The 25329-nt window shown below is 46.2% G+C and overlaps 1 protein-coding gene across 1 annotated transcript in view; it reads right to left on the reverse strand.

Annotated features, from left to right (window-relative positions):
- The window catches only part of CACNA1E (calcium voltage-gated channel subunit alpha1 E), a 479552-nt gene that overhangs the window by 180244 nt on the left and 273979 nt on the right, over nt 1-25329 (reverse strand). The window contains exon 9 of the mRNA XM_083509855.1: nt 10715-10818. Coding sequence (XP_083365981.1) covers nt 10715-10818 — 104 coding nt within the window. The remainder of the gene's footprint in view (nt 1-10714; nt 10819-25329) is intronic.

Below are 25329 nucleotides of genomic sequence, written 5' to 3' on the forward strand. Positions count from 1 at the left end.
CCTACCGCCCAACTGATACTAAATCACAGGCATTTGGACTGGTGTGTCATTGTCTGCTCCAAGTTGGCAAACATTCCCCAGGGCATTATCTTTATGAAAAGAGACACAAAGAAGGAACACAGATCTAGAAGCTATTAGTGCAAAGCGACAAATTGTTCAGCCAAGTGAAGTGATACGCAGCACACCAACACTACTAGAGAAGTCAACCAAAGAATATGACTTATCAAAACCTGAGATGTGCAGGGATGATCTTACATAGCATTGCATATTAGTATGTGGAAGGCTACCAAGTAAAATCTGTGGGGCTATTGTTCAGTTTGAAATACTTTACTTGGTGAAGCCACTTCCGCCCTGCAAAGGAGGTGGTGTTGCGGGCTTCACGCCCCTAGCCTCCGCACGATTGGGGGAATCCCCGGCCACGTCACCCCCCTGGCCAGCCAATCGGCTGGCTCTGGGGGCTTGGCCTGCCCTATTTAACGCAGGTGCGGCCAGGGATCTCCCTCTTTTCCTGCCTACCAGCTGCTCCGGTTTCCCACCCTCCCGCCCTATAAGGTTTTCGTTCTTTGACCTTGCTATGGACCTCGGTTGGTTGCCGTTGAGGGGCCTGGTAGGAATTTTTCCACTTGGCAAATTGGCACCAGCCATTAGTTTTCGCCTACCTCGTAGCAAATCGTCACGACTTCCTTGGTATTGGTGGTTAGGCATTGGTATTGGTATTGTTTAGTAGATGGAAGAGGGGAGGAAGCGCCATCACCTGCCCCGTATATTGAAGGGTAGTCCGATAAAGGATTCTGGGGGGCGTGGCCCTGTCCAAAGCCTATGGAGGTGAGGGCCTAAGGCACGCCCCTGAGCGGTGACCCCACGGGAGTTCCTAGTTGATGTGCATCAGCAGGACTCCTCCTACTGGTGGTTAACCCTTCCCGGACTTCAAGCGGACAGGCTGAAGCTGGATATAGTTGGTTAGGACCAGTGCCTAAGCCAATACCACTCATCACTTGTAACCAATAAAGTTGTGGCCATATTTATCCCATTAACCTTAATAATTGTGTCATGTCTCTTTATTTCTGCTGGGGGGGCGGGAACTCGCCACACAAATTGCATGCTTTTAATCTATTGATCAATCAATTAAATCTGTGCATGTCTGCATATAAATAAAACAACATTTTTTGGGGGGATTAAATAATGCACATCCGAATTAAATAATAATCGATTAAATAATACACAGCACAGCAAGCATAACCTTAAGAGGCATAAGAATATAGAAGAGCCCAGCTGAATGATCTAGTCCAGCACTCAAGAATTTGAGGCCAATGTGTTTAAGAATTTGACCACATTGCTCAATGGTTGCTGGATTCATCCGACAACATATTGCTCCAGCTACAGTCAGAACCCTATTTGTTTTTTCTTTTCCTTGGTCTCAGTTAGGAACCAAAAACATGCGCAATGGTCTTTATTCTCCCCTTTCAGCCAGGGCTTTCTGCCTAAGGGTCACATCCCCTACTGGACAATTGCCAGTGGTGGGCAGGACCAGAGCAAAAAGTGGGTGTGGCCAGAGGCCAAAGAAGGTAGAGGTCTTGGGATCTGGGCGGAGTCCCAATGTTCAAAGCCCAGATGGAGAGGCCTGGAGGACCACACTGAGCCTCAGGGTTGCGGTTCCCCATCTCAGCTTTAAGCCATTTCCCAGTCTTTTATCAGATTGGGGGAGTTAAAGGAGAACCAGGCAGCTTGCTTGGGAATTGCCCCTTGTGGGGCTCAAGGAAACGTCTAAAGGCTTGCTTATTTACCTTTGGTTTCCCATCATACCATTTTTCAAGGATGTTTCTAGATAAGCCAAAGGCATCTTTCTACCTTGAAGTCCAAGAGTGCCTGACCACATAAGAATTTGTACCTATCCACAAAGAACCTTGGTATATCACTTAAACTCTCAAGTCGTTGTCAGGGACGGTCTTCGGTAATATGGCCCCTGAGCAAGGACCAAATATGGTTCCCAACTTCAAGAATTTCTTATTTTCACAATAATTCCTTTTGGCACAGTTGCTTTTTTTATGGATCTTCTCAGTAGGTACCTGTATTATTATTATTATTATTATTATTATTATTATTATTATACCTCGGATTAAGAACGTAATTCGTTCTGGAGGTCTGTTTTTAACCTGAAACTGTTCTTAACCTGAAGCACCATTTTGGCTAATGGGGCCTCCTGCCGCCACTGCACAATTTCTGTTCTCATCCTGAAGCAAAGTTCTTAACCCGAGGTACTATTTCTGGGTTAGAGGAGTCTGTAACCTGAAGCGTCTGTAACCTGAAGCATATGTAGCCCGAGGTACCACTGTATTATTATTATTATTATTATTATTATTATTATTAGTCCCCTCGGCTCAGTGCCCTGAATCCGGCACTGTCACTGTGAATACCTAACAAACTACTCCTACCCCTTCTTTAAGAAAGGCAAATTCTGAACACTTTAACCCTTCCATTTCTCTGTCTCTGTCACTCACTCAATCGCTGATTTTGCTGTTCTTTCTATCCTCCAGTGGCCAAAATCTGTGCCATTTACGTTTCAAGATGCCCTCTTGTACTTAGGCTTCCATTTCAGCCTATCATTGTTTCCCACCTACGTTTATATCTCTTTAGAGAAATAGCCACTCTATGTTGTTCATTTACGCAGGGCAGGCTTTGTGAAGTGTTCACAAAAATAGATGCACGTATCCACTAACCTTCCCTCTATTTTGTAATAAAGCTGGAACCTGTTTCGTACCTGCAGTCAAAGTCTGTGTTATCTTGCTATTCCTACCACCCAACCCCAACCCCACCCCATAGTTGCTGTGCAAGAAAACACCCTTGTGATGAATCACAACTCTAAGCTCAAGTTTCTGAAAATCACACCTCTGTCTGTTGCTTGTGCGTAAAGGTACATTTGTGAACAAGGGCATGTGTTAACAATAGGTGTGTATTTATATGTTTGTATTCATGCATGTATGTACAGAAAGGGACTATATTATGGCCACCAAAACAATTTCCAGGACAGCTTATGAAATGTTAAAACACAACCAAACAAGTTTAAAACGCACAAAAACAACTGCGTCCCCAAAAACTGAAAGAAGTCTGCCAAATTTCAAAACTTTCTTACAGAAAAAAGCTGGCCAACTGGAAGGATCACAAACGAGCCTGGCAATTTTCCCCACTCTGCTCACACACACCACCAGACAAGCTGTGCTCAAAACAAAATCCAAGACAGGAACTTGAGAGCTGAAGAGTAGCACGGCCCTAGGCTGACTCAGACGATGCAGAGAAGAGAGTTTTTCAGGACACTAATATGGTGCGATAGAACCGTAATTGTCAGCTGCGCAAATGTTCATTCTTCTGCCCCTCTGTGATAAAAGTAGCTAAACTTCCTTGGCCCAAGGGTTGCATTTGCTCTCATCTAGCAGCTTTTCAAGGGCTGTGTGCCAGATCTGGCTGTGGCCAAAGTAAAGAAGGTGCTCACAGACACAGCTCTTGCACTAGACAAAAGCCTGGGCACACACACACACAGCCCCCAACCCGACTACGCTGACCCCTGCCAATCAGCAGAGGCAAAGGAACAGCATTTTCTTCTCAATTGCAATACCAAGCTATAGGGAGAAAAAGCTCTCTGTCCAGCCCAGCACTGCAATGGGAAGGAAAATTTCTCCACCCACTATTTAGATGCTCTCTGAAAAGCAGAAAGGGAAATTTTCTCAACCACCCTGCCCTGACCCTGAAGTCCAGCAGTGATCAAGATGCAGAGGCATAAGGTACAGAGTCACCAGCTAAGGAGGCAGACCAAATATCTAAACCTGGGGCTGGTGACCAGAAAGCTACTAAATCTGTTAAGCTGTGGGTGAACATATCAGACGACACAGCGATTCTTCAAAGAGCTCTTGTTTATTCACAGGCCAGAACAGAACTGGGCTGAAGGGTTCAGCCAACCTGCTTATATAGAGCTCAACTACAAAGCAACAGTAACAACTTTCTGAAACTATCCAATCACTGAACGTCACTTTCAATTCCTTATTTGCATATGTGGACCTGAGTGAAAACTATCTACAGTATCCCCCTGCTGGCCCAGGGTGAGAACTTCAGTACATAACAAAATCCAAGGCTGGCAGGCAGAAGTTCCCATGGCTAGTTCTTGCCTACGGCTCGCAGTAAGCAAAGAGAGAGCTTAAGCACGAGTCCCTGTTCAGATAACACGTTAAGTCAAACCTTGGTTTCTCTCAGCACAGCATGGCAGTAGAAAGGATCAAGGAGGAACAAAGCAGCTGTGAAGTCCTCTTTGCATGGTCTCGCTAAGCCATGCTTTGGCTTAATATGTTGCACAGACCAGGTCACTTGGATGCTGCTGCCATAATGGCCAGTGCTTCCAGACCTTCATCTCCTCTCCCTTCTGTTTCCAGCTTTTCCATCTTCTTCTCGCTCCCTCAGCTCCCTCCCAGGCAATGTTTGGAGCATAAAATGAGATAGCCCCATCAGATACTTTAACCCGAGATCTTTGCAGGAAGGACAAGGTATAAAATGGAGATAAATAAGTTCCCCAGCTCTGCAGCAGGATCTAGAAATCAGCCACAGCAATTTTAAAAACAGGAAGCCACGGAGAATAGCATATCCAGGGGAAACTCATTAGGCAGAGCATAATTACAGAGTTCATCAGGAGACTGGTTAATGCCCCATTATTCGAGGTGAATTTAGAGAGTTCTCTTTCTTTTCTCTGAAATAAAGCATTTTTCACACTAGATGCACCAAGCTGAGACATTGATGTTGTGCTGACTGATCCCCAGACATTAATAACCTAGAAGTATGAATACCTCTGCGTGACCTAAGCAGACATTGGATGCTTACCGAAGGAACAATCCAGCCATCCCTATTGCTCTTGGCTCCAGCTGTAGCCACTTATTTGTGTTTACTCTCAAAGTCACCTATAAAGTTCGTCACAGCATTTCATTAATGTTTGGTGGCAAGACATATAGTTGGTCTGGACAAAGTAAATGCTTGCCTCAAAGGACAAATGGAGTTTAAATGATTGGGCGTCACAGTCGTTAACATGATGGGAAGGAATAAGATGCAGAATCTCAAACTTGCAGGCTCCTGCCCACCCCCTTCTTCTTGTCAGTATTTTCATCCCTCCCATTGCAAGGATCGCCAGATCATGTTTGTTTTACTTTCTGTCTGTGAGAAAGGAGGGGGCAGAAGCTACTATTCCAGACTTCCATCCCTAGTACTGTGTGGGGGTTTTTTGATCTGTCTAGAGACAAGATGGCAGTATGAGAGAGCTGTATCTCTCGTACATGTGTGCTGGGCCTGGGGATAACCCATGAAACGTGGTCCAGGACCGGTCCAGAATCGGAAGGTTCCACTGGGAGTCAGTCCGACAGGGTCAGGGCAGGACACAGGGCAAGAAACCAGGCAAGGACAGGTACAGGATCTCAGGCAGGATCTGGCATGCAGCAATGTTGCTCCCGCAACCTGGGGTGGGGTCCGACAGCCTTTTATCTTTGTTGGGGTAATGGCCGGTCCTGATCCCCCGACGACTCACCTCCCTGTTTTGCCCAAAGGCGAGCACTCCTCCTGCGAGTACTCAGGTCTCTCCTTCTCCCAGACCTTAGTCTCTGCAGCTTGGGAGACGTTGGTGGGTTACTAGACCCAGAGGCCGCCTCAGCCTCCCCTGACCCAACCGGTAGTGGAGCAGCTGTAAGTGATGGCCCAGCTGAAGGGAACAGGGTAATCCCCACATCTGGAGCCAGGGCAGGCTCAGGCCCCTGACTCAGCCCAGCTGGTTTAGTTGCAGGGGAACCTGTGCAGACTGGGACTCTTCAGGATCAGGTCCCAGACTTGGTTCAGATGATGCCTGAGGCAAAGGATCCGGTGCAGACTGAGACTCCTCTGGTTCAGGGCCGGCTGCTACCCCGGCAAAGGTAAAAGGCTGTCGGACCCCGCCCCAGGCTGCAGGAGCAACATTGCTGTATGCCAGATCCTGCCTGAGATCTTGTACCTGTCCTTTCCTGGTTTCCTGCCTTGTGTCCTGCCTTGGCACTGTCGGACTGACTCCGAGTGGAACCTTCAGATTCTGGACCGGTCCTGGACCGCGTTTCACGGGTTACCCCCCGGGCCCAGCACAATATATTTCAAGGCTCAGCCCTAGCAATATAAACAGGGCTGGCTTGGCAGCAGGGTGGTATTAAATGGCTTGGTTATGTACACAGAAGGGAAGATGGCAGGGTCCCCAAAGACATAGAGCTGGCTTCAGGCACCAGGTCTGTTGGCAGAGCAGCTATGCATGATAAAGATGTCTGCAAACGTAACATGAAGGCTGGCAACGTGAACCCCGCCATGTGGGAATCCCTTACAGACAACCACAGTGCCAGGAGAGAAGACAATCAGGTTGTGTATCCACAACACTGAACAGAGGAGAAATTACCACAGAGGTAAGAAATGCCACCATGCACTTGTTGCAGCAAAACCAGACACCTTCATCTGCCCCAGTTGCAGTAAAACATGTCTCTCCCAATGGTTTGACTTCACCCAGATGGCACACTCTTCCATTGTCTCCGGAGACAGATGGATGCCAACAACTATATTTGAGCTGGCTTGGCAGCAGGTTGGTATTAAATGGAATCAGTTCAATGAGTTAAGGAGTGGCTACAAGGTGAAAATCAACTGTACACGTAGTTTTTTTCCTCATTATCAAAACTACTAATTTTCTATCCCACTCAAAGGGCTTCTTCCCCCTAACACTAATGGGGGAAATCCATTTGGAACTGGCCCTTAGACTCCTAGGGTGCTATTCAACTAAATAAAGGCACCAATACAAAGATTAGAATGAGCACAATGGGATCCCCCTCTGTTTCCCTAGCACATGCAAATGCCCCTATCTTCTCTGGAGGGTCAGGGGACCCTGGGTGGAGGAGAGGGGGAGACCATTCTGTTGTGCAAGAAGAAATCCTTGTGCTGATGGAACGTTCACCTTAGCAGTATGCCAAATGCAACCTATTATTTTTTAAATTATTAATAATTTACCTTTCGGCTCACAAATATTTTTAAAATCTAGGTGAACAGCCATATCCTGAAGATTGCATCCATAAATTCACTTGCGTGAATCATGACTCTCTAGAAAGTTAAATTATAAAATCTGGAAACACAGCTAATTTGAGCCCAGGGTGCAATACTGGCAGTTATCAATCCAGTGTACCTTCTTACGTCTTGAGGAAGTGGAGAAAGAGAGGGGGGGAAGAGCAAGAAGAGAGAGAGAGAGAGTCAGATTTCCTTGGGCTTGTTGTTCTCTCATCTTACTCTTCCGCACGCTCTGAGCTTCTGACAGCATTTCAGAACATGCTTGCGTGGCCACATGGCTGGTTGCCATGGAGACCTGAAGCTCCGCATGTTTTCAGCCCCGGACTGATGGTTTGCATTAAACTCCCATTTCCTGGGATGGAAAAAAATATATAAAGGTTACAGTGCTGCCATCTATATGCAAACAGAAGCAGCATTATCCTAATCTCATTCACTCAGGTCATGCCCACGCAATCATTCACCCCCACAGCCGTTACCTAAACTCTCCCCTCAGCGGCTGCTCTGATTTCTTTCACAAACGAAGCCAGAGCCTTACACCAGCAGTTTTCAAAATGTGGAATGGTTTTCCCTTTGAGGAACATGAAATGCCAAGATTGGGGACAGGGGCACTTCCCAGGAAGGAATGTTAGAATAGGATCTTAGTGTCGCCTGAGGCCTTCCTTCTCTCACCCGTCAAGGCAGGGATGTAGGGGCAACTGTCCCCTCAGTACTCAACATCCCAACATGATTTGAAAATAAGGGAGTTTAGGAAGAACTGCTGCTTTGTTCTATGGAAAGATCATCCTGTGTAGTTTCAGGATTCGGGGTCTGAGTTAATCTGTTTTATTCTTCTAATGCCAGTGTTAGATTAGTTCCCTGATCCATAGGCTGTCTACAAGGCTCTCCAAATATTCACCTGTGGAACAGATGGTTGGCACTGGGCTTTGGAGGGTGGTAATGCTTGAATCATAGCCAATGTGCAAGGGCAGCTTAATTAAGTCCACAAACCCCCAATTGTAGTCAAATTGTGTCCTTCATCATGGAGGGCACGTGAAGAAGAAGAAGAGTTTGGATTTGATATCCCGCTTTATCACTACCCGAAGGAGTCTCAAAGCGGCTAACATTCTCCTTTCCCTTCCTCCCCCACAACAAACACTCTGTGAGGTGGGTGGGGCTGAGAGACTTCAGAGAAGTGTGACTGGCCCAAGGTCACCCAGCAGCTGCATGTGGAGGAGCGGGGAAGCGAACCTGGTTCCCCAGATTACAAGTCTACTGCTCTTAACCACTACACCACACTGGCTCTCACATGTTGCGGTGAGATCACCTAAACTGCCTCCCTGTTGTGGGGCGGGACCTTTTGGATAGCCAAAACACCCCATTGGTTGCCACTCAGTTGCTGGGGCAGAAATTTGGCCTGTTGGGTCGTCTATTGGCTACCGAGGGGCTATTAAAGCTGCTGCACTTTGCTGGGAGCTTTCTCTTTCTTGTGACATGCATCGGATCACCCACCCTCCCACCCTATATTTAGGGCTGTTTTTTGGCCTTGCTATACCTATCTAGGGGTCATCTTTTTTGGAGCAGGGGCCCGGTAAGAATTTTGCCATTTGGCTGATTGGCTGTTGCCATTTGGTTTTTGCCTACCATGTAGCAAATCGTCACAACTTTGTAAGGTTGGCGGTTAGGTATTTGGTTCAATGTTTTGGGGAGGGGACGTGGTTGGCTGTGCCTGCCCCTCCATTGCTGCTGCTAGGGAATTCCGTTAAAGGAATCCAGGGGCTCACCTTGCTTTGGTCCGAACCCTGTCAAGGGGCTAGGGCCACACCAGAGCCCCTGGGAGCATCTGGGGTGAGTTGTGAGATCGAACCCAGCTTCTCACTCCCCCAGGATGCTTTCCCTTACTGACATACGGTGGTGCCCAGTGTCAGTCCTGTTCCTGCCACCGTGCAGGTTCAGGTAGTCTGGAACCAATGCCTAAGCAACCACTCACATGCTGTAATCAATAAAGTTGTGGCCAAAATGAATGCCAAAAACCTTAAACTAAATTCTGTGCCTATTGTATCTTTATTTTGGGGGTGGTTATGGAGGCCTTCACATGCAAATCATGGCCACCCTCTATCACAATGCTGCTGTGAATTATATAGCATCATATCAGCTGATTACTCTCAGATGAAGGGCAGAATCAGCACACCAGGGATGGGGGGAGAAGAGACAGAGCTGCAAGGGTGGACAACAGGGGGGCAGAAGACCCATATGGTGAATGACCCAGAGAGATACAGCAAGCCACACTTTTTCCCATCCCCAGATTCCAGGATTGCACCCTCTGAGGGCAGTCCGTTTCCCATGGATGAGAGTGTATTTCTATACAGCTGCTGACTGCCATGGCAATGTGGTACAGAATTTAGACAGTGCTAGGAGAGGTTGTCCCAACTCCCTCTTGACATGTCAGGTGTCCATGAGCTTGCATCCTTTCAAAGAAAAGTGTTGACACAGCTGCAGTATCACTAGATGATGTTCCTGCTCTGGAAGATAGGAAGCACATTCAGAACCTGATCAAAGAAGTTCAGATCAAGGGATGGAATCCAGTCAAGTGTCAGGAACGTTCCTTCCCAGAGTGACAGCGAGGGCTCTGAGGACCAAGGGGGGTGGCAGGCAGAAGGAGATGAAGGTTTGATTTCTTCACATGCAGAGAGCGAAGCGAGCCTCTCCAGTCCTGGAATGCAAGTCGTAAATTCCCAGGACAGCGTGAGGCAGGCAGACGGCCCTCAGCTTTCAGACTCGCTTTCAGGGGAGGAGGGGCAAACTAGCCTATCTAGTCCAGAGTCCCCCTGCACTAGGAGGTTGGGCAGAGTTCAGGCTTGGCATCAAGCCCACAAAAGGAGGAGCAGCCGATGGCGGATTTCCTGTTGGAAAAGAACCCGCCCTCCAGAGGGCTCAACTGACCCATCGAGTGCAGAAGATTGAGCTGTGTGCTTGGACTGAGCTATTGTGTTCATACCAACAAATCTGAACATTATAAAACTGCCAGCCTGCTTTCTCTTGGTGTGAGAGGGAGATCGCGAATCCTGACAGCAAGAACCAAGACGTTCCACAATCGAACAGGAAAGGTAGGGTAATTGTATTGCTTCCCATGGATTCTGGGCCTCCTCAGTTACAGTACTTCCAAGATCAGTACCTGACACCCAGACAATTCAGACAACCTATTAACAACAAGAAGAAACGTCCTGCAGCACCTTATAACAGATATATTGAAACATAAGCTTTTGCTGACCCCAGCCCACAATGTCAGAAGCAAGTGGACTCTATCTAATCCATGAAAGTTTATTCCATAATAAATATGTCACAGTGCAAATGCCATGTACTCAGAAACTCAAGTGAACTCAAGGGTGCTCACTTCCAAACAAGCAGGGTTAGGACTGTAGCAGTGTCACTCATTAAATTGCCACAAGACACTTTGTTTTTCTGCAAAGTTATTATCACATCTTTTACTAGCTTTCTCACTTACATTATGATAAGCAGCCAGGTTCAGGAATTAACAGACAGGCAGAGAGCAGGGGTTGAGACAAGCAATTCCTATCGAGTAAGGAAACGTCAAAGAATTCCTGTTTGCAATCTTTACCCATCAAAGAGGAAGAAAGTCTTGTCTTACCCAGAAAGCACTCCAAGGACGAGGTTGAGAACAAAGAAAGAGCCAATAATGATGAGGGGGATAAAGTACAGCCAGTTCCAGGTGGCTCCTAAGGCATCATTGGTCTGAAAAGAAAACACAAAACAAACATTTAAGCAAAGAGTTGCAGGGCACTCAGCCTTGCTGTAACAAATGTGGTTATTACATGCCGATAAGCAAGAACTAAGGAGCTAATTACAGATAGGTAGCCGTGTTGGTCTGCCATAGTCAAAATAAAAAAATTCCTTCCTGAGATAAGTAGCTGTTTTACTACAAAGGAATTTCAGAAATAGACTGGAAAGAGAAGCTGCTGAATTGCAACTCATTACCAAACTTAAAACAATGGAGAGACCTGGTCTGAACAGAGACATTGGATTCTTATCTCATTATACATGACTAAGCCATTTCTCACCTTCTCACCCCTTGCCTTTTCCTGTAAGACCTATTACAGTCGTTAAGAGTCGTCAACAGGCTCATCTCAGCTATCTGCCAATCTCCCATTCCCACCACCCTTCTGAGTTATACCCCTCCCCACCTTCTCACTATATAGAAGGATCTGGCAACTTCTGTTTCAGTGTATCTGAAGAAGTGTGCATGCACACGAAAGCTTATACCAAGAACTAACTTAGTTGGTCTTTAAGCTGCTACAGGAAGGAATTTTTTTATTTTAAGGAGCTAATGTGGAAGTCATTTTTACAAAATGCCTTTCCCATAGTTCGCACCTCAGCAATTAAAACGAGAATGCCAAGGGTGGTTATCCCAGTTTCCACATCTGAAGTCATCAAGAGCATTGGTTAACATAAGGAGATAAGAGTGTGAGATCACAACGTGAGATGCTTTTGATTTTCTGGGCATGGACTGCCATGCTCGTTTCCCCCCACCCCACCTGCATTTTTATTATTTTTTGCAAGGTCACATGCAGCATAATGCTGTCATTGCTAATTGTGCCTGGCTATTTATGCCCAGAAAAATTGCATTATCCCATCCTAGCTGAAATCTAGAGGAGTTCAGATGCCCAGGAAAGGACAAGAGACTGACAGCTTAAAAGGCTTCTGGAAAGATTGCTCAAGACTGTAATATGGTTATTTATTGCCTTTTAATAAGGCCTTGCCCTCTCTCTACTTTCATGCTCTTTCCTAGACCCCATTTGTCCGCTTGGCAGGGAGTCTGCCCATGACGTCGGACACACGGTGATGCAGCAGAACGTGACTGTCTGGGGACGCAGCATCAATCTTCCTAAAGCGAACGAAGCTTCTTCTTTTGTTTTCCTTAATGCTAATTAAGCCCTCGTCTTTGACTGATTCATCAGTACGGTGCTTCAAAATGGCCCAGTGCAGGAGTGAAATTTGAGCCTTTTAAAAGAAGCCATCCCCTAAAGACTAGCAGAGCAAAGGTTGTGTTTTTTAAAAAAGAAATCTTTAAGTAGTTTTGGACCCTTGGGTTGTGCCTTTGTTTATGGTCCCAGATCTGCGTTCACCACCTTCCAACAGCTCCAGTTCCTTGTATATTGCTGGCATTTATTTATTTTTACTATTGTGAGGCAAACCAAATATAGACCTCTCCTCTTCCCATCCCTTCACAGCAAAACAGCCGGAAATAGCATGGTTGTCCTTAAATACAACCGAGTGGAAAGAAAGCCCTGGCATGAAAATCTGGAGGAGGGACAAATGTGGATGAAGCAGGGGACGATTCTATTCTCTGGCCATCCTATATCTGGGCTGGCCAGAAGCAGGGGCTGGTCTTGGTTCAACTCTGTAATGAGCCTCACTTGAGAGGCCTTGCTTTCCTGCTGCACCCAAGAAGCCTACAAAGAACCTTCAGGCAGAAGCCTCCAGCTGGTGATAGCAGAAAGTGGTACTAAGAGGCGAGTCAGAAAGCGTGGCCCTGCCCTTGTTGCCACCCACATTCTCCTGGTTCCTCGCCCTCTGGCAGTGTAAAGATTTGGAGAGCCAAAGAGGAAGAAGAAACTTGCTGTTGTGCTGCTATTTTCTTTTCTCTCTCCATGGTGCTGAAGGTTGATGTGCAAGCAAGCAGATGGGTGAAAGGCTCTCCACTTTACTGGAGCACCCATCCAAACCACAGCTGCTACAACTGCCCTATGGCTTACGACCACAAAATGGCTATTCCTAGGTAACCTTTGCAAACCAGTCCTTGGGATCATCTCCAGCACAGGCTGCTTCTGGCTCGGCAGAACAAAGAATGACATGGATAAATGCCACCAACCAAACCTTTAATTGGCGTTATCTCTGGCTTTTCTCCTGATAAGAGTCTTGTTGAGAAAGTGAGAAAATGGGGAGTGAGGGGTGGGAGGAGAACCATCACGACAGATGGTGAAAACAGTTTGGAGGCGGCTGCACACACCTGCATGGGGAAAGCAGTCTCAATTGCCAGCAATTCAAGGCCTGATGCACTAGCGACGTCCCTGGCCCCCCTCCCAGTGATGAACCTGCCTAACAGGGGTTGCTGCTTCCTCCTCCTCCTCAAGTAAATTGTCACACATGGCAATTATCACATTATTCCTCAGAAAGGAGGGTGGAGGGAAGAGACCAAGTAGAGGGGAGGGGAAGGGGTTAGAAAGCAAAACTGCTTTTGCATGTGCTCCTCCATCACCAGGAGCTTTGACAGCCCCTACACAAGGCTGATTCTCTCCATCTGGGCGTAAAAACAGAACACTGCTGGGGCAACAGCAGTGTTGGGGCCAGATTGGACGATGGATGGCTGTGTCCAAATCTAGAATTCTCTCCAGGTGAGACTCTTTGCGCTCAGCTGTTGATAGCATGGAGGTTAAAGTGATTGTACTCTGCCCAGGCCAGAGAAAGCTCCTAGAATTTAGGCCCACTAATGCTGATATTATGGGACACCGGTGGCGCTATGGTCTAAACCACTGAACCTAGGGCTTGCCAATTGGAAGGTTGGCAGTTCGAATCCCCGCAATGGGGTGAGCTCCTGTTGCTCGGTCCCAGCTCCTGCCAACCTAGCAGTTCAAAAGCACGTCAAAGTGCAAGTAGATAAATAGGTACCGCTCTGGCGGGAAGGTAAACAGCGTTTCCCCAGAAGCAGCTTAGTCATGCTGGCCACATGACCTGGAAAAACTATCTGCGGACAAATGCCGGCTACCTCGGCCAGTAAAGCGAGATGAGCGCCACAACCCCAGAGTTGTTCTTGACTGGACTTAACTGTCAGGGGTCCTTTAGCTTTTTTTTTTTTAATGCTGATATTAGACACTCTTTTTGCAACTTGAAAGGGCTGTGGAGCCCACACAATCCCAAACACTGTCTGAGGGATGTGAACTTTATAACTTGGATTGTTACACCCCAAAAAATCTATCTCCCATAGAAATGGGTCAGGCCCAAAGGCCTGTCTGGTTTCATCAGCAACTGCTCCTGACACACCTCGTTTGGTCTTCCATAAGGCTGCCATGAATTCAGCTAATGAACTTGAAGACAGCCTTCGGTTGGGTCTAAGAGCTTCACACAATTCTCCATTCCTTCCACCCCACCCAATGTTCATGTTCAAAATCCACCATGCAATATCAAGAACAGACCACACTATTTCACCCATATTTTTGTGGGGGTTATTTGCTTGAGATTACTACTGAGTTAACCAAAATGGCAATATCCTTCTCATATTGAACAACAGTGGTCAGACTTGAGAAACGAACCAAAATAACGATTCTGTTTTCCTCTAAATGTTAAAATTAGCCTTTCTGCAGCTCAGTAGAGTCTGACTCAAGGTGGCTTCAAACTGTTGGAACCACAGTTCTACACGAGCTCTTAAAAGAAAGTTGTATTGGCTGCAACAGTGGTTGCACCTAAACTTAACAAACCACACCTTTTACTCACTGTGGTATGGACTGAGTCAGCCCACACTTCAGGATGCTAAAAGTTTTCATGACTCTCCTCTTGATTTCTGTGTGCCCACAGCTGTGTTGGGTTCCTTCCCACAGAGTGATTTAATCACCCTGGAATGATCTCACAAGTCTTTCGCGTGTATAAACACATGTTGTGAGAATGATGAGCATATCCAGCTGCATTTTATAAATTCAGGGATCTAATTCTTTTTTAAAACCTTTCCCCCCTAATACAGTGGTACCTCGGGTTAAGTACTTAATTCGTTCCGGAGGTCCGTTCTTAACCTGAAACTGTTCTTAACCTGAAGCACCACTTTAGCTAATGGGGCCTCCTGCTGCTGCTGCGCCGCCGGAACACGATTTCTGTTCTCACCCTGAAGAAAAGTTCTTAACCTGAACCATTATTTCTGGATTAGCGGAGTCTGCAACCTGAAGCGTATGTAACCTGAGGTACCACTGTACATATTTTTGAGTGCACACACACACACACACACACACACACACACACACACACACACAGAGTTTCCTTGTTATAATTCCAGCTATAGGATTGACTTGTGGGAGCACGTGTATTTCAAAATGTCAGTCACTGAAGCACATGAGTTTGGCGTATGGTGCTGGGGAGAGAAATACAGGGGTCACCAAACAATACTAGGACAGGAGCAGTCAACAACCTATAGCAGCTTTTGCCAACCTTGTGCCCTCTAGATGCTGTGGGACTACAAAATCCATCAGCCCCAGCCAGCTCATATGTTCCTGGACATGCTCTACAACACTAGCAAACTGGAAACAGGGCCAAAATAAAAAAATTCCTTCCAGTAGCACCTTAAAGACCAACTAAGTTAGTTCTTGGTATGAGCTTTCGTGTGCATGCACACTTCAGATACACTGAAACAGAAGTTGCCAGATCCTTCTATATAGTGAGAAGGTGGGGAGGGGTATTACTCAGAAGGGTGGTGGGAATGGGAGATTGGCAGATTGCTGAGATAAGCCTGTTGACGACTCTTAACGACTGCAATAGGTCTTACAGGAAAAGGCAAGGGGTGAGAAGGTGAAAAATGGCTTAGTCATGTATAATGAGATAAGAATCCAATGTCTCTGTTCAGACCAGGTCTCTCCATGGTTTTAAGTTTGGTAATGAGTTGCAATTCAGCAGCTTCTCTTTCCAGTCTATTTCTGAAATTCCTTTGTAGTAAAACAGCTACTTCTGTAACTGGAAACAGGGCCTCACTGATGGAAGAAAACTCGGTTGGAACAGAATTTAGTAAATGCTATGAGAACATTGTCCCTTCATTTAGCCAAACACACCAGCAGAATTCCAATACTTAAAAAAAAAAAAAATGGCATCAGAATCCAAATTTGAGAACTCAGCCTATTTCAAAAATTGGCAAAAATTTATATTTCAGCTCTGGGCTATGGCTTCTAACAATAGCCTGAGCACTTTACACATGGCAAATATTTGATCCAAGGAGCCTTATTTATCCCCTGTGTTAATAAAATATAACTAATTGGCTCAACAGTAGAGCCACTTCTGCTTCTTGGCTGCCTAAGATAGACCTAGCCTTGCCAGAGCATATCATCCAAGCTCTGTAAGAAGATTTGTACTATTACCACTTGGTTCTCAAAAGATCCTGAAAAACAAAATCTTGGGCACCATAAGGGAAACTGTGGGGCACTAAGCCAACCAGAATAATAATAATAATTCCATTTAGTAGTAGTAGCTTCTTACTGCACCCCATTAAGATTTAGCTATCCAGCCTGATGGTGCTCTGCAGCCCATTTTATGTGATTTCCATCAAATCATTGCATAATATTAATAATTTCCAGGAAAGACAGATCCAGCCACGGAATTCATCAAACCATTTATAATGACTCACATAAGGATTATGACCCTTATTCCATGGTTAAAAGATGCTACCTGTGAGTACAGAGGGCATCTGAGGCTCAACAGAAGATTCTTCTTCCTTCTTTTGACTAGCGAAGTTCCCTGCTATTGAGTAGGGGGAACCAAACCTTCAAGCTGAATAAGCACACTTCTCCTTTTCATAGAATCATAGAGTTGGAAGAGACCACAAGGGCCATCAAGTCCAACCCCCTGCCAAGCAGGAAACACCACCAGAGCACTCCTGACATATGGTTGTCAAGCCTTTGCTTAAAGACCTCCAAAGAAGGAGACTCCACCACACTCCTTGGCAGCAAATTCCACTGTCGAACAGCTCTTACTGTCAGGAAGTTCTTCCTAATGTTTAGGTGGAATCTTCTTTCTTGTAGTTTGGATCCATTGCTCCGTGTCCGCTTCTCTGGAGCAGCAGAAAACAACCTTTCTCCCTCCTCTATGTGACATCCTTTTATATATTTGAACATGGCTATCATATCACCCCTTAACCTCCTCTTCTCCAGGCTAAACATGCCCAGCTCCCTTAGCCGTTCCTCATAAGGCATCGTTTCCAGGCCTTTGACCATTTTGGTTGCCCTCCTCTGGACACGTTCCAGTTTGTCAGTGTCCTTCTTGAACTGTGGTGCCCAGAACTGGACACAGTGCTCCAGGTGAGGTCTGACCAGAGCAGAATACAGTGGCACTATTACTTCCCTTGATCTAGATGCTATACTCCTACTGATGCAGCCCAGAATTGCATTGGCTTTTTTAGCTGCCGCGTCACACTGTTGGCTCATGTCAAGTTTGTGGCCAACCAAGACTCCTAGATCCTTTTCACATGTACTGCTCTCAAGCCAGGTGTCACCCATCTTGTATTTGTGCCTCTCATTTTTCCATTATTACCATTTAGACTTCTTACCCTCTCAGGTCCCAGGGTGGACTGCAGAATTTTAAATACAGTGTTACCTCAGGTTAAGTACTTAATTCGTTCAGGAGGTCCGTTCTTAACCTGAAACTGTTCTTAACCTGAAGCACCACTTTAGCTAATGGGGCCTCCCGCTGCTGCCACTGCGCCGCCGGAGCACAATTTCTGTTCTCATCCTGAAGCAAAGTTCTTCACCTGAGGTACTATTTCTGGGTTAGCAGAGTCTGTAACCTGAAGTGTCTGTAACCCAAGGTACCACTGTACTGTATTAAAAACCTCTGAAAGAAATTACAGTCAAGAGAATAAGGTGGGCCTTATCCAAACATACATCTCAGGTGCCAAAGGCCAGGATAAAGAGTTACATCCCCACGACCAAAAAAATAATAATCACATAATGAAGGTGCTAAATGTACCTCTGTGCAGAGTGAATTCTTGGTAGGGTTTTACAAGGAATATTCTCCCTAATTTCCTCTGAACCTTAGCTGCTTTGGCAAGGCCACCTTCCCATAAAATATGTACCCAGTTTATGAGCACACAGAAGACAAATCAGATTTGTATTAGTCACATGAAATCCTGATCATTTCACAGAGCTCAATTTCTCTAAAACCAGGAGATGTTCCAGCTCTCTATGCCTTCAGTCTCAGGAACCAGCTTCCAGAGTGAGATTTACGAACGGCAGACATTGAAAGGTGCTGATGCTGAAGTTTAAGCTCACACTATTCAGAGATACAGTTCTTGTTCGAAAGTGCAGGGCAAACTCCACACAATCGGTTGCCATCTAGGAATGCAATGTGATCTTGCATGCCCCTTCTGGTCCTTTCCTTGTTGTGTCCTGGGCAAGTGCACTTGTTGCTGCATCACTGGTATAAAGGTAAAAGCTAAATGTAAAGGACCCCTGGACGGTTAAGTCCAGTCAAAGGCAACTATGGGGTTGCAGCGCTCATCTCGCTTTCAGGCCGGCATTTGTCCACAGACAGCTTTCTGGGTCATGTGGCCAGCAGGACTAAACTGCTTCTGGTGCAATGGGACACCGTGACGGAAACCAGAGTGCACGGAAACGCCGTTTACCTTCCCGCCACAGCGGTACCTATTATCTATTTGCACTGGCATGCTTTCAAACTGCTAGGTTGGCAGCAGCTGGGACAGAGCAATGGGAGCTCACCCCATCACAAGGATTCAAACCGCTGAGCTTCCGATTGGTAAGCTCAGGAGGCTCAGTGGTTTAGATCACAGTGCCAGCCGTGTCCTACCGCTGGTATAATACTGGTTTCAGTACCTCTTCCCAAATTCATCTTGACATTGGCACCTCCAGTCAAACCCCCTCTTTCTTTTGTGGCTCTTCAATTCTGTTCTCTTGCATTTAAGGTTGTGCTTGATTACAGCTATCAGTTTCTCGTACCCCTCCACTATGCAGGTAGGGTAACAGTGGACGCACCCTCTCTTCAACAATGCTTAATTAAGGAAATTGGTAGCTTTCCCTCACAGAACAAAAGCTAGCCAGCTCAGAGGAGGCTGGATTGCTGCTTAAGGTTTCCAAACAGCTCTGAGGAGTTCAGCTTAGCGATAACAGGGAAGTCAAGTCCTGACTTTCAAGCCAAACCCCTACTATTGTGAAAAGTAGGACATCTCCTGGAATCAGATTCCTTCTTGCCCTCAAGCACTTCTCTACTTTGCATTGCCTTTTATCGCTATGAAATAGTCGTTAGTTTAGGATTTGAAGAAAGGCAGATCAGAGGGTTTGCAGTGCTGCAACAGTGAGCATATATTTCATAGAGTATATTTGAAGAAAAACACTGAAATAATGGTAAGGTTGGGTTTTTAAATAAAAAATAAATAAACACTATTCATTGTTCCCAAGAGAAGGAAAGGCACATTCCTTTAAGGCCAACATATTGTTTCCAATATAAGTCTTTGTTTCCAAGTTTAATTGTTGCAGGGTTTCGAGGGGCGATCTTACTGGTCATTGCAGCTTGGTAAACCATCCCTCTCTAGCTGCAGCCTCCAGGAAGATCACCCCACCCCAATGATGCCTGAGAAAATCAGAAACACTATTTTCAAGCTTAACTGCTTGGGTGGAGGTGGGGGTGGGGTGGAATGAGTGCATGTGTGTGTGGTTGTGTTGTGTGTGATGCCGAAGAAGAAGAAGAAGAAGAAGAAGAAGAAGAAGAAGAAGAGGAGGAGGAGGAGAGGAGGAGGAGGAGGAGTTTGGACTTGATATCCCAACTTTTACTCGCCTTAAGGAGTCTCAAAGTGGCTAACATTCTCGACTTCCAGGGTGGCGCCATCGATAATGGCGGACTCCCTCTGATCTGGAGGGACCAGCTCTACGGAAATCGGGTCTGTTCCGCTACGGCGAAGCGGGGACCCTCTAAAAAATCACATCCCAATGATGCCTGAGAAAAGCTGAAACACTATTTTCAAGCTTAACTGCTTGGGTGGAGATGGGGTGGAATGTGTGCATGTGTATGTGGTTGTGTTGTGTGTATACATGTGTGTATGGTTGGGATGAGTGTGTGTGATGCCGAAGAAGAAGAAGAAGAGGAGGAGGAGGAGGAGGAGTTTGGATTTGATAACCCGCTTTATCATTACCCTAAGTAGTCTCAAAAGGGACGTGGGTGGCGCTGTGGGTAAAACCTCAGCGCCTAGGACTTGCCGATCGCATGGTCGGCGGTTCAAATCCCCACAACGGGGTGAGCTCCCATTGTTCGGTCCCAGCGCCTGCCAACCTAGCAGTTCGAAAGCACGTCAAAGTGCAAGTAGATAAATAGGGACCGCTTACTAGCGGGGAGGTAAACGGCATTTCCGTGTGCTGCTCTGGTGCCGGTTCGCCGGAGCAGCTTTGTCATGCTGGCCACGTGACCCGGAGGTGTCTGCGAACAGCGCTGGCTCCCGGCCTCTAGAGTGAGATGAGCGCACAACCCTAGAGTCTGTCAAGACTGGCCCGTACAGGCAGGGGTACCTTTACCTTTTTAAGTAGTCTCAAAGCGGCTAGCAATCTCCTTTCCCTTCCTCCCCCACAACAAACACTCTGTGAGGTGAGTGGGGCTGAGAGACTTCAGAGAAGTGTGACTAGTCCAAGGTCACCCAGCAGCTGCATGTGGAAAAGCGGGGAAGCGAACCTGGTTCACCAGATTACGGGTCCACTGCTCTTAACCACTACACCACGCTGGCTCTCGAGTTTCTATGGCCTCCCGATGTACTCACCTATCCCCAAAGGATGGTGCTTTGTGGTTTAGGTTTAAGAGAAGAAAAGTGGGATAGCGGGCACACACCCTCCTTGAGTGTACAATGAAAGCTAAATAGATAGTCCAATATATAAACCAGGCATGATCAATTTCTAGTTTGTAATTTATTATGCAGATTTGAGCTGCCACAACCATGGGAGTAAATGGAGTATTTAGCATGCACAGGAACTTCCACGTGTGCGGACTACATGGAGTTGGCGGAAATGACTGGCAGAATCCGAGACCAGGGAGAAGAGTCGGTGGAAGAAGATTGGAAAAAATTTAAAGTTTATTTACAGAAATATTGTAAAATTAATGAATGTTAGAAGGATGCTGGAATGAAGTTATATGGCCTTAGCAGAAATGTTATAAAGAATTAAGTAAAAATAGATTGTTAATGGGTTAAAGTGGAAATTTAAGGTTAGATTGTGTTAAGATAAATTATAGAACAAAAATTAAGAAAGATGGAAAGGATTTGCTGAAATAGCTAACTGAACTAGAATACAAAAAAGGGAGGTGTGAGGAGGTCGATGATACAAGTAAATGAAAGGTAGAGATATAGAGATATTGGATGTGTTTTTAAAATGTTTTTGCTTTTTGTTGTTTTGTTGTATTTTTTGTTTTTTGTTTTTATTTTTGATGTATTGTGAACTTTTTATTGTTTCTTTCTTCTTTTTTCTGTAACTATTAAACTTTTAATAAATATCTTTTTTTAAAAAAAAAAGGAACTTCCACGTGTGCAACAGAATACACATCAGGCTGTGAATCCAAAAAACATTGTTGCTGCTGCTGCTGCTGCTGTTGCTGCTGTTATTGTTATCATTATTCTGCTGCTACAGATGCATTTCTGGCTAATGAGGCATTCTGGAAATGTACTGCAGAGACAGCACTCTGCTAGTGTTGTAAAAGCAGAGAGTTAGCCCTTTTCTGCCAGGTGCCCAATCACTATGAGACCAGTGTTACGTTAAAGATAATGCTTGTATCTTTGGGGCACAATACGTTTGGGCATTTTCCTGACATGTGGCTCTATTCATTTCAAGGGGGTTCATGCAGAAGAACTTCTAGGTGAAGCTTTGCACCTTGCACTGAATCACAGAATCCTAGAATTGAAGAGTTGGAAGGGAACCAAGGGTCATCTAGTCCAATCCCCTGCAATGCAGGAATCTCAGCTAAAGCATCCATGATGGATGGCCATCCAACCTCTGCTGAAAAATCTCCAGTCATCTGCATCTTCACTCCTGGATCATGATTTCTTCCCCACCAGTCCTTAAGAGAGGCATACCGAGTGAGACATGTAAAGGTAAAAAAGGTAATGCAATTGCCCTGGTGTGCTTTCGAACTGCTAGGTTGGCAGAAGCTGGGACAGAGCAACGGGAGATCACTCCTGTTAGAATTCCTGCTCCATGATTGCAGTCATAGGATTTTTGTCTTTCACATGACGGTACGTGTTTTGACTCCACAACATGGGAAGTGAGGAAGACAGGATGTTTGTGTTACTGTGTTCCATGAAGTGGGACTATTGTCCTTTGTTCTTTTTTTCTCTTTGCTGTCTGATGCTAGAGAGAGAGGGAGCCATGTTGCAGTGCTCCGTGTGTGTTTATATGTAAATAAAGTAGATTAGCCAAAATGCTGAATTGCTGAGGTCTGTCATGCGCATGATGCGCAAACTCTGTGGATCTCTCAAGTGTAGGCTGAACTCCTGACAATTCCATCATGCAGACTTGAACCGCTGACCACCTGATTGGCAAGTCCAAGAGGCTCAGTGGTTTAGACCACAATGCCACCCGCGTCCCATGCTGAGAGATGTACACACAGGGGTGTTCCCCTTGCTCAGCTAATCCCATCCCTGAAATCTGCCATGATTTATGGCAGCATGATAATTCTATGCAACAAGCCGTCAACCAGGATCCATCATTTGCCACCACCTTAAAAAACACTATCCCTGCGCATTTTACAACAGCCTGCCAACACAGAGGTCAAACAGGGGGAAAACAGAGTCTTGTGTCATCTTAAAGACTAACTCAATTCACAAGACCTTATGTCCCAATAAATGTGTTAGCCTTTAAGGGGCCTTGAGACCCTTTGTTGCTTTTGCTATAACAGACTAGCACACTGACCCTCCTGGGGGCAGAAATAAAGACAGTGGAGGGTTTCCTGGGCATTGAGAAAAGTTCCATCTGCTAAGATGCTGGGCGTTTATCCTGTCATATAAAATGCTGAAGTAGGCAGGGTCAGCAAAAGAAAAGAAAAATGGTGGCAACTCCAGTTCACTCCGTGTTTTGGAGCGAATCTGCATTTTTGAACACATCCATGGAGAATTTGATCCTAAAAGCTTTTTTAAGAAGCAGGCTACAGCAGAAATAGTACCTATGAGCGCTGTACGGCTGCCGGGCTTTTGTGCCTCTCTCCCTGGTAACATCTAGTAAGAGAGTAAGACCTCTTCTCACTCTGGGTTTCCAGGCAATCTCCTGCAGATGACAGCTGCAAGTGAAACGAAGGGTGTGGCAGGGACCACACATCTTTTACTAAGCATTACCAGGGAGATGGAAGACAAGGGATGGCTAAGAAATGGAGGCAGTGAGAGATGTTACTTTCTTGGGCTCCATGATCACTGCAGATGGTGACAGCAGTCACAAAATTAAGAGACACCTGCTTCTTGGGAGAAAAGCAATGACAAACCTAGACAGCACCTTAAAAAGCAGAGACATCACCTTGCCGACAAAGGTCTGTATAGTTAAATCTATAGTTTTCCCAGTAGTGATGTATGGAAGTGAGAGCTGGACCATAAAGAAGGCTGATCGCTGAAGAATTGATGCTTTTGAATTATGGTCTGGAGGACACTCTGGAGAGTCCCATGGACTGCGAGAAGATCAAACCTTTCCATTCTGAAGGAAATCAGCCCTGAGTGCTCACTGGAAGGACAGATCATGAAGCTGAGGCTCCAATACTTTGGCCACCTCATGAGAAGAGAAGATTCCCTGGAAAAGACCCTGATGTTGGGAAAGATGGAGGGCACAAGGAGAAGGGGACGACAGAGGATGAGATGGTTGGACAGTGTTCTCGAAGCTATCAACATGAGTTTGACCAAACTGCGGGAGGCAGTGGAAGACAGGAGTGCCTGGCGTGCTCTGGTCCATGGGGTCATGAAGAGTCGGACACGACTAAACGACTAAACAACAACAAGCTCATAATATCCACTTCGGTTTTCGTAAGGAAGTGGGGACAGTTGACGGCACAGTCTCACAGAAGTATTTTAGGTTTTGCTGCCACGGGTGAACACTTGTCAGCTTGTTTCAGAAACTGGTCACAAATTAAAAGTCTCCTAGGAGAACTCTCTATCTCTCTCTTGCAAAAAAAAAAAAAAAATGTTTCCTGAGACAGGTCAAAATGGACTTGTAGTGCTGTTGTGCTACGTTATAATGCCTTAGACCTCGAGAACCATAACATCCCATTCATTTACACTTGGAGAATATGGGTTTCAGTAGCATCGCCAGTTAATAACAATCTCCGTGACTGCTCTGCGTGCCTCCCCTCTCCGCATTCTCAGGCTGGCCTCCAACTCTGCTGCTCTTATTGGTGGAGTCAGCATTGAGATACTTGCACATTCTGGGCATAGATGCTGCTGAGAGTGCTAGATTTGCGCAGAAAAAGCTGCAAAGGAAATGAAGGCTGTTGGTGGTAGGGGTTTATGTGTGTGTGCCTTTTAAGGTTTTTGGCACTTACAACAGAGGGTGTTGATTAAATTTTCATACCTGCCTTGACAGACTGAACAGAGAGGGGAAGGGAGGAAAGACACAAGAAATGGGATTATTTTGCAAATGTTGCCAGCTCAAAAACTTTCAGGGCACAGTTCCAGCAGTTCACACAACCTCTCTGCATGCTCTAATAATTCAAACACACACTCCAGATCTCTTGGAATCATGTCACTTTCTCATCTTTTAAATCTCTTGCTTTTATTTGCACTTATTATTATTGGTTTTTTGAGGGGAATATTCACGCAGCTACTGGAAACAGAAGTGTAAGCTACTGCCTGGTATCACAAAAGAGAGGAAGCGGGGCTACCCCAAAAAGATCGCAAGAAACATCACTAAGCTGCAGAATACAATGAAAGACTATGAAAAATGTGCATATTGTTGTGTATCTACCAAAACAGTAACATCATACTGATATTCTTCTAAAACTGCAAGCGTATGATATACCAGATATGATATACCGTATTTTTCGCCCTATAGGACGCACTTTTTCCCCTCCAAAAATGAAGGGGAAATGTGTGTGTGTCCTATGGGGCGAATGCAGGCTTTCGCTGAAGCCTGGAAAGTGAGAGGGGTCGGTGCGCACCGACCCCTCTCGCTCTCCAGGCTTCAGGAGAGCCGCAGTGCCAGCCCCACAAGGTCGGGGGACAGCGGGGAGGCGGAACGCCGCCATCCCACTGTCTCCCGATGTGGTTTGGAGGCTGACGGCAGGGAGACGCGTGCTTCTCCCCGCCGCCAGCCCCACAAGCTCCAGGGACAGCTGGGAGGCGCAGCGCGTCTTCCCGCTGTCCCCGGACCTGGTCTGCAGGCGGGCGGCGGGGAGAAGAGCGCTTCTCCCTGCCGCCTGCCCCGCAAGCTCCGGGGACAGCTGGGAGGCGCAGCGCGTCTTCCCGCTGTCCCCAGACCTGGTCTGCAGGCGGGCGGCGGGGAGAAGAGCGCCACAAGCGCCTGGGGGGGAAATAATTTTTTT

The sequence above is a fragment of the Podarcis liolepis genome (assembly GCF_965112155.1).
Source record: "Podarcis liolepis genome assembly, chromosome: 6".
In the NCBI taxonomy this organism is placed as follows: domain Eukaryota; kingdom Metazoa; phylum Chordata; class Lepidosauria; order Squamata; family Lacertidae; genus Podarcis; species Podarcis liolepis.